At 41.3% G+C, this 10441-nt stretch overlaps 1 protein-coding gene across 2 annotated transcripts in view; it reads left to right on the top strand.

Annotated features, from left to right (window-relative positions):
• The window catches only part of MBOAT2 (membrane bound glycerophospholipid O-acyltransferase 2), a 65527-nt gene that overhangs the window by 9289 nt on the left and 45797 nt on the right, over positions 1 to 10441 (top strand). Inside the window, exon 1 of one of the 2 annotated variants that reach the window (XM_081857178.1) lies at positions 58 to 196. The exons of the other annotated variant lie outside the window; for it this stretch is intronic. Within the exon in view, the coding sequence (XP_081713304.1) occupies positions 146 to 196 (51 nt within the window). The 5' untranslated portion in view covers positions 58 to 145. Of the gene's footprint in view, positions 1 to 57; positions 197 to 10441 lie in introns of those variants that run through there. 2 annotated transcript variants of the gene reach the window in all.

Here is a 10441-nt window from a genome sequence, read left to right as displayed (position 1 = left end):
AAGCAGAGCCAGTGAGCAAGTAGGTAGTGAGTGACAGCTCCTCCTCCTGTTTGTTTGTTCATGGCCTCTGAGCCAGAGCAAGAGACAAGCAGATTGCAAGGGGGAAGAGAAGGGAGCTCTTGTCAGTGGGACACCTTCCTGGGGCATGGGACCTTGGCAAGTGCCTGGCCATACAGACCCATCAAATCCTAGCAAGGTCTGTTTGACAAGAGACAAAAGTGGAATGAACTTCCATAGCCTAAGTAGTGTGATCACTGTTTTTTCCCCAGACTGACACCTCTTTATTTGTCACATCGGGACATTTCAAGATAACAGCCAACCTAGGCTTGGGGAGGAAGTCAGTTGCCACATCCAGACATTCATATATCAGTTTAGGAAGCCAAAATGTTCACGAGCCTTTTGCTTATATGTGCAGCTCCTCTCTTGGCTGTGCACTGCGATAAGCCAGGATATGTCTATCTATAGTTTCCTGCCTCACTGGGCCATAACACAAAAGATTGTGTAAAGGTCAAGAGCTGTAAATGTCTTCTTCAGCAGGGATATAGCGCCAGAAATATTTGTAAGGAGGTCTGCTTGTCTTTGGGATTGTGTCTCCTAATAACAGCACGTTGAGAAACTTAACAGAGCGTTTGGTCTATCATGTCGAACTTATAGGAATAATATAAGTGTACTTTGTTGCTTTTGGAGTCAGAGTAGGCATTCGAAATGTTAGAGATGTGTACTCTGTTTCCCTTTTTTTAAAACCTCATTCATGTATTACTTGTGTGTAGAACATAATCATGAAGACCAGGAATTGAGTATCTGTAGTGCTTCAGATGTTGTTGGATTCCCACCTTCCATCAGCATGACAAGTAGTCATGGATGATGGGAGTTGTAGTGTGGTGAAGAAGGCATAGACTTGCTAAATAAAGAAGACATGGGAGACCAGGACTTCTGAAAATGAGAAATTTCAAAAAACTGTAAATGCCAGTGGCAGGTAAAGTGCAATGAAGCATTCCAAAGTAAATAGCCCCATAAAAAGGTGTTTGCTTTTATCTGCCATCAGGCTACTTTAATGTACCAGTATAAGGAGCAGGATGCGCACATATGGCTATGGCTTTAAATTGATATTCAGCACGGCTCTTAGCCAGGATAGGCAATTCTTGGCACAGTTAGGGTAATTTGATGAAAATGTCAACCTACAGACTCATTTTTCACTTTCATATACGGTTAACATGTTCTGTATAATTTTTTGGCTGCAGTGGGAGAGGAGCAAATTGGCAAACGTGAACTCCCTTTTTCCTTTCCATTAGCAGACATTTCTGCGGGATTAAAAGCACTCCCACAAAGACACAAGTTTGATGCACTCTCTTCTTTGCGGGCAAACTAGTTTTGGGGCAGTTTGGGCAAAATGGCTAATTTTGGATTGCCGAGAACCAGGAAATAAGTGGAGAAATGGCATCTCAGAAAGGGGAGCAGGGAGCACAGGAAATCGAAACTCCAGTATTTTCTTGCTTGTAACACCACACCTTGGTTTACTGTTAAATCTGAGCTGTCACTAGGGTTTTAGATATAAAAATGGAGTGCTTCTTGAGATTACTCATGTTCTGATGCTTGAGGTCAAATTGTTAATTTATTTCAGCGTGATATGTGTGAAGAATCAGTGTGTGTATAATTCACATATTTTCCCTTCAAAATATGAAGTAGCAGGAACCTTATCCTTAACTAGTTTCCTCTTGTAATTCTTCAGAAGAAAAATAATCTACAAACATGCACCTATTCAAAATTGACATATGCGCTCTGTACTCTGATTTGACAACAGAAAAAGCATTGTGTTTTTGAGTAAGAAATATGTATTATGAGAAGAAATTCTGTAAAGGTTGAAGAATAGATTAAACCAAGGGATGCAGAGACAGATAACCACACTTCACTGTTATGCTTGTGAAAAGCAGAAAATGTGGTTTAATGTACTGGTTGTATACAAGCAGTTCCAGCAACTGGTTTCTAAATGCAGTGCCTGAGCCAAATGATACAAATGCTGTCTATTAACAATTATGAGAAATAATGATCAATTTAAAGGGCCATATATTTGTTGCCTAATGCTCTACATTACTTTTTAACAAATACAGTTATGTAAACATGTGGATAGGGATGCGGGTGGCGCTGTGGTCTAAACCACTGAGCCTCTTGGGCTCAGAAGGTCGGCGGTTCGAATCCCCGCGACAGGGTGAGCTCCCGTTTCTCGTTCCCAGCTCGTGCCAACCTAGCAGTTCGAAAACATGCCAAAAAAAAGTGCAAATAGCTAAATAGGTTCCGCTCCTGCGGGAAGGTAAACGGCATTTCTGTGCGCTGCTCTGGTTTCGGTGTTCCATTGCACCAGAAGCGGCTTAGTCATGCTGGCCACATGAACCAGAAAAACTGTGGACAAACGCTGGCTCCCTCGGCCTGTTAAGTGCGATGAGCACTGCAAACCCAGAGTCGTCCGCAACTGGACTTAACTGTCAGGGGTCCTTTACCTTTACCTTTTTAAACGTGTGGATAGCCCCACTGAGGTAATTATCATTTATTTCATAGAATTGTAGAGTTAGACGGAACCCTGAGGATCATCAAACTTGCAACCTTGGCGTTATCACCACTATGGTATAACCAACTGAGCTATCCAGGCTACTTAAAGTGGGCACATTTTACTAGGTTGCTGAAATGAGATGTTCTCCCACACGCCAGCTTCTTGCTCATGTTTCTGGTTTTGGGAGGAAAATATCTATGAACCTAGTTATTGGGGTGATTTTTAAAACAACTTTCCTTTAGAAATTAGGATTCCCCCCTTACTTCTGCAGGTGTATTCCTATTTAAGATGTATTAGTGCATAGTATGTGACAAAGGAAATAATGAATTTTGAACTTACAGCAGATTTTGAAATATAGGGAGAAACATGTGTGTTATTTTTTTAAATGTTGGAGAATTGAATATCAAAACAGCTTCCTTTGTTGATGAATATGTTGGTTTTCAGTCCGGCATTGATGAAGCATTCAGGAAATGAACATTTAGCCTAGAAAGGGGCATAAAGCACGTTCACTCTCTAGGACTGTGTGAAGCTCTGCTGGCTTGTAACAAATATAGCCAGAGCAATTTTACACGTCCCATAAACTGGGGCAATTTCACTAGACATGGCTGTCGCACTCCATCTCACTGGCTTGTTGACTGTGCAAGAAGGGAGTTATGCTTGGACATGTAGTAAAAGCTCCAGAGTTGCGTTACGCAAGAATTGCATTTCAGTTTGAGGATCTTAGTGTTTTGCAGGGTGTTGGTCGGAACCCAGCATAGTCCAAAGATTGGGCCTGTCTCTACCACAGCCCTGTTTTCTTCCACCATTTTAATGTTTTGCAAGGAAGGCTGTGGAGGAAGTGAAATGGGGGGCAGTGGGTTGGTGGGGTGGAACAGCGTAATCTAGAGAGAGGGGGTCTCTGGAAAGTGTTGGGGCCAAGACTGAGAGACCTGGTGGACTGTATTTGGCCTGTGGACTGGGAAGTTCCCAATCCCTGGTAAATGCACCCCATTGCTGCACAAACAGTTAAACAGGACAGAGATACAACATCAAAATCTGGAGCCTCAGTAATGGAACCTGGTATTACCAGTGGTTCATTCATGCACTAGGATGCATGAATGATATACTAGGAATATATATCATATATATATATCTATATATATCTATATATAGATATACTAGGAAATAAATCCTCTCTCACTAAGTGTTGGCTCAATTTGTGCTCTTTGTACAGCACAAAGCATTCATCCACCTAGGTAGGGCAGTAACAGAATTGGGTCAAGTTCTGAATTAATATGTCCTCCTTTGCTGCAGTTTGGCATATGGTAGGGAAAGCACTTGGTCTGTGCATTGGACGAGATCTGAAGTTTGCTTTTGCTTTTCTTCTAAGGAAGTCCTAGAAGCAAGCCAAAATAGTATCCCTACTATGTATAGATGAAAGCCTTAAAAATAAAGGTTTTGGAAAACCTTTATACAAGTGTATTAACATTCTCCATTGAAACAGCTTTCCCACCTTTATTTGGTCAGGATTTCTTTTGTATGTAATGTGCAAAACTCTGTAGAGCTACATCTTTACTTGTGAAGTGTCTGAAGTCAAATTCACTGTTTGCTGCACCAGTATTCTTGCAGTTACACACATGATGGAAATAATTTGATTATACCTGCATTTTGTTTGGTAGTTCTTGAATAATATCAAATTGATAGTGTAGGCATGCTCTAGGGCAGTGTTTCCCAACCTTGGGCCTCCAGCTGTTTTCGGACTACAATCCCCATCATCCCTGACCATTGGTCTTGCTAGCTAAGGTTGATGGGAGTTGTAGTCCAAAAACATCTGGAGGCCCAAGGTTGGGAAACACTGCTCTAGGGCAGGGGTGGCTAATCTGTGGCTTGCCAGGTGTTGTTGGACTCCAACTCCCATCAGCTCCAGACAACATGGCCAGTGGTCTGGGATGAAGAGAGTTGTAGTTCAACAACATCTGAAGGTTGCACAGGTTAACCACCAGTGCCTGCCCTATGGGAGTTTTTTTAAAATAATGCTTTCTCTATATATAATTTTTAATTAAATTTTCTGTTTTACAATTTAGAATATTTATTTAAACAGCTTTAAAATATCAATGACTTCCCTTCTTCTCTTTCCATGGTTCATTTTGCATAACATAAATCCCTGCATATTTTATATGAACTAAACCATTCAGTATTCCATGATTACTTCCATTCAAACTTATTTACCCTGTTGAATTTATCTTAATGCTGCCAATGTTTTCAAGTGTACACAATTTCCCCCCATATTTTCAATAAACATTTTCCAATCTCCTTTAAATGTATGTTCTTCTTGTTCTCTTATTCTATAAGTTAGATCTGCAAGCTGCACATATTCTATCAGTTTAAGTTGCCATCCTTCTTTAGTTGGGACCTCACTCGTTTTCCATTTTGGGGCTAACGAAACACGGGCAGCAGTAGTGGCATACATAAATAAGGTTACATTTTATATTCTTTATTGAAAAATAAAACAGATACAAGTGCACAGAGTAAGACCAGACACAAAAAAGTGGAAGGAAAGAATAGTACCCATGTGGAAAACAAAACAGAACAGCAAGAAAAAGTATACATTACCAAAAATAAATATAAAAATGTCATTTTAAAAGGTTACAAATGTTAACCAGACCTTAACCTAATACGGTATTTATAAAAATGAATTCCAAATATTGTTGAATTGGTCCATGGCATGTCTACATTTGTATGCAACTTGTACATGTGTAGCAAGTTTCTACACATTGAAGTTGAAGGGGTAGTTCCTTGCCTTCTTTTCCAGTCTGCTCTTTTGTGCTGATAGGTCTAGGAAGTGGAGATTTCCTACGCGACTGTGTAATAGTAGTTGATGGTATTGAGGCCGATATGACCCTCCCCATCTTCTTTCACTGGCATTTTGTCAGTGGGAGCCAGCATCGTCGCGTAGTGTTTATCTGAGTGTCTCAACAGGATCAAGTAGTCCCAAGTTCAAATCTCCACTCGGCCATGAAGCTCTACTGGGTTACTGTGTCAGCTGCTGTCTCTCGATCTAACCTGCTCCACAATGTCCTTGTGAAAATAAAATAAAGCAAGGTATAATGAAATAAAGCAAAATGTTAGTAAAACCTTAAAGCATCAGTTAGCGGCTAGGTGGGCTTGTGACCCTGGGCAAAGATATGGTGCAAGGAACCAAGTTGTTTACCTTTTTCATACTTTGCAGGAAGCACGAGGGGCAGCCTAGCCTTTGTGTCCCTGGCAGTTTCTCTGCTGAAACCTTAAACTGAGCCTTCATGGGCGTATTGGTGAGCAATGAGTCAAGAGGCAGAAGAAGTTTTGCCCACATAGCACAAGTTAATGCCTGTGCTTTAAAACAGAGTTGGAAAACCTTTCATCAGTCCATGTGTAGATGGACAAGTCCCTGCTTTTTCTTTAAACTCCCTCCACCCTAACTCGATGAGAATTTTGTTAGGACAAAGTTTGTGAAATTATGGTCTGACTAACCCTCCTTCTTGTCAAACCAGTTACTGCCCTATCTTGTTACCCATACATTTTAAAGGGAAGCGAAACTCCACAGAAACTGAAAGTCTCTAGTAATAAATCCAACTACAAATGGTTACCTCTGTCCAAATATCTTTATGCCCTGTTGATTTCAACGAGGGAATGCAGTTAACTTTGCTCTGCTGAAACCAGTACTTACCTTTTGCCTGGATTGCATCTGTTGGGTGTGTAGTGTAAACAGTTTTGAGACTTGGGTACCTGAATGGTTGTCTCATCTCGTGATGAACCTGTTTTTCACATTATATTCCCCTCTCTCGAGCACTCGATTACGGTATTTTCCATGGCTGGTGCCCCAGTTATTGAATGCTCTTCCCAGAGAAGCCTTATTCGTGCCCAGACCTAGTTCTTACTGTGATATTATTTTGATGCATGCAGCCTTTAATATTTTTGTTAGACTTTAGTATTAACTCTGCTTTCACATTGTTTAAAGGTACTCTGAGTCTTGGCTGAATAATGTGGCAAGAAGAAACAGATACTGGATTTGTGATAACCAGTTTTTCTTTTTGAGGTTTTTTTTAAGGTGGTGCAGTTGTTGAGAATATGGCATCCTCTAAAAGCGTCTTTCACCCAGACCATATCATTAATAGCTCACTAGCAACATTCACACACGGTTACCGGCTTACCTTGGATGATAAGATTGTTCCTGCTTTGCTCCTCCCTACTAGTGAGTCAGAGCAACAAACCATGATCCTTGGCTTAGCATCACATCCAAACTGGGAATAGTTTTACTCAATTAAAAGATAATTGATAAACCAAGAATGAATCGTGGCTTCAGATCATGGTCTGGAGCAGTACTCCTCCCCCCCCCCCGAGAAAATTAGGTTCTGGTACTCATAATGAACGCAGGTGGCACTGTGGTTTAAACCACTGTGCCGCTTGGGCTTGCTGATTGAAAGGTTGGCAGTTCGAATCCTGGGTGAGCTCCCATTGTTCGGTCCCAGTTCCTGCCAACCTAGCAGTTCGAAAGCACACAGTGCAAGCAGATAAATAGGTACCGCTCCGGCGGGAAGGTAAACGGCGTTTCCGTGCGCTGCTCTGGCTTTGCCATGCTTAGTCATGCTGCGGCTTAGTCATGCTGGCCACATGACCTGGAAAAAGTGTCTGCAGAAGCGGACAAACGCCGGCTCCCTCAGCCTGTGAAGCAAGATGAGTACCGCAACCCCAGAGTCGTTCGCGACTGGACTTAACTGTCAGGGGTCCCTTTATCTTTACCTTTTACTCATAATGAAGTTGTTGCAGTAAGTGCCAGGCTTTTTAACAACAAAAGAGAGGTGTCGGTACTGTGTAACCTTGAGTACCCCCTGGGAAAAAAGCACTGGTCTGGACTGAAATGAACCACAGTCTCTAGGGAGGATGTAATGCTAAGCTACAGATCATGGTTTGCTGTCCTGTTTGCTAGCAGGAAGGAGTAAAGCGAGACCTTTGCGTATACAGTGAGTCATTATCCATGGTTTACTGTGATGTGTGAATGCACCCACTGTGTAGGTGGGACCATCATGCTATGACTAACCCATCCATGATCCAAATATTCTTTGATAGGGAAATGTATGCCACAGTGGGCCTGAAGGGGGACGGGTATTGCTGACACTTGTGGCATATGTAACTTACAGAGCTGGTGAGAGAGAGGTATTGAGAGTTCAGTAAGAGAAATGGGGAAAATATAAACCATGTTGCTTCCAGCTGCAATATATCACATTTTTAATGCAGTTGTGCATTTTTGCAGCTCCCCCAATTTCTTTTTTTCCTTCTTCCTCTGTTTGTTTAATATTAATTCTTCATTGGTGATATGAATTAAGAAAATCTTTTCCCGCCCCACTGTTTTCTGGAAATGTCTAGGCTCTATAGAATCTCAGGGGTGGGAGGAGGAGACCCATAGTTGTAAAAGAGATTCGTAGTTATAGGGCACTTGCAGATGAACTTCAGAGCCTGAGGACAATTGGTCCCTTTCTTTATAGTAATGTGTTGAGAACGAATAATTCCTTTTGTCTGGCACTGCAATAATACTTAATAGCAGCCATTGTTTAAATTTTAAACTGTGAATGCAAGTTTAATACAGTTTTTTTTATGAATAGTAGTTCTTCACATTCCTTTAGAAATTTTCTCAGTAAAATGATAGGTGGGGTTGTATTGCTAATTGCAGTGTAGTCCAGTACACCACCCAAAGATTAATGAATTTCGCAACATAGGATTTTGGATTGTTAATTTTAATAATGGTGTTTACTTTAAGGATTTGCTAGGCTTGTTGAATAGGAGGTTACTTGGGCTGAAACAGTGCCAGCATCAAACAGCTTTTTAGCCTTTGCTGGTAAGGTTTTAATATGGCTTCCCGGGCTTGAAAAATCAGGAATTTGACTCTCTGTCTCTGATAACTCTGGAGAATAGGCACAATTGTTCCTGCTTTTAAGCAGATTATGCCAAAGTAGAACCTTGCAGTCAACCTTGACTCTCCTGAGAATTCCAGCCTGGATCGGTCCACTTACACTTTAACCAAGTAGCTGGAAGGAGGAGGAGGAAACTCCAGCTAACTTTGTATACTCTTAAGGGATGGGCTTTTGACTGGCCCGTCCATCAAAGCATGGCATTAATGCCACCCTGTGTAGGTTTGAACGGTACCAGTCTTGGCCTATTCATACTAGGGGGTTCTTCTTTTCTCTCCCTCTCCCTTTGACCATTATATGTGTTAATGGCAATTGTTGAAATGCTTTGACATCCACGGTGGAATGCTTTCACTTCAGCATGTATTAGCTCCTTCCTTGCTTCCCTCTTTCTGTACTCCTGATGGATTGGTTTTTCCTCTTCCTTTCCTCTAGTATTTGGAACTGAAGTTGGATGCATACAAATTTGCACAGTGTATAACTTCTCTGTTAATTCATGTGTGCGGTAAGGTTGTTGGTAGCAGAGAAGTTAGTCCTCCCACTTGCATGCCAATTTCTTCTTGGGTTGTCTTTTCCCTCAGGCTGCTTTTATTCTTGGCCAGACTTCTAGTTTTCGAGCCTGCCAGAGAGAAACTTTGTGGGAGAAATCGTTGAACAAGGAGCTGATTAAGTACTCCCTTCGTGCCCAGTGAATACCCTTTCCCTATGCCCGCCCTAGCAGTCTGAGGTGAAGATAAATTTGGGAACATATAGTTTCTGCCCTGAAACATAACTTAATGCACCGGTTTGCCGGTTTCTGAATATGGAGTTCCTCAGTCTCATACCTGTGGTGGCCTGTCTCAGCACATCCTTGCTGCATCTCTATGCTGTCAAACACAATTTGTATGTTTGATAACATTTAAACTTCAGTTCTTCTGTGAAACATTGGGACTCATGAAAGCTGTAGGTCAAACTTGTCTTTGCGGTTTGCTTAAAAAGCCTTCCTTGAATAAAAAATAAGTCTCAAAGAGGTTTGACAAATCGCTATGCGGACACAAAATCGTTTTTTTTTAAAAAAACCACAATATTAAATGGTGTTAAATTAATTTTGTGGCATATGGCTGCCTCCTCTGAATTCCAAAATAACATTCTACAGAATGGTGAGGTATCTCAAATCTGCAAAAGGACATTTCCAGAGCTCTAAATTGTCTGTTTTAGAGTTTGCAGTGGACAGTACTTATATCTTACTCAGGATAATGAAGGTCATTGTTAGCAACTATCTGCCCCTCTGGTTTTTAGAGTTATATGTATGCAGGGGTTGACTTGATGCATTTTAAATTGGGCATGAAATACAAGCCCTGCAGGGACCACTAGAAGCTGATCCTTGCCAAAAGCAGGGCTTGCATTTGGTGCTGAACGCAAGCCCTGCATATAGCAGGAATCTTTGCAGCTGTGGCTTAACTTCAAGCCAGGGCTGTAAAAGAATAAACTGGAGCGCATTTAGAGTACACTTGTCAGTTGAATCACCTGATGGCATGTGATAACAGGTGGGTGGCCCTGTTCACCTGTCAGAAGTGGCCTGCAGAGAGTCTTTGTTCAGTTTTCTCATGAGGTCTAATAACAGGGAGTACGTTTGTCTGATTTGTATATGCTTTACATTTGGTAAAACAGCTGCAGTATTTTTGTATGTATATAGATGCATGTTTTTGCGGCGGAAATAGCTTGAAGAAACTGGCATTGCATATTCAGTGGCACTTAAAAGGTCTGACTGGAGCAGACCTGTGGTTCTGTATACCTGTGACCTAGACAGTGCATCTTACACATTATCTGGTTTTGAAAATAATACATGTACTTTGAGTTTTAAGGGTACCTAATGTCTTAAAGTCATCAATTTTTATCTCAGTTTATAAATAGCTTTCATTTTTTCTTATTGTAAGAACTTTGGTTAATCTGTCATGTGTTGCCTTTATAACATTTTTTTTGAGGGAAGTAACTG

The sequence above is a fragment of the Podarcis erhardii genome (genome assembly GCF_964252035.2).
Source record: "Podarcis erhardii genome assembly, chromosome: 3".
Classification (NCBI taxonomy): Eukaryota; Metazoa; Chordata; class Lepidosauria; order Squamata; family Lacertidae; genus Podarcis; species Podarcis erhardii.
The sequence above is the reverse complement of the archived record's forward strand: the minus strand, read 5'-3'. Positions and strand labels throughout refer to the sequence as shown.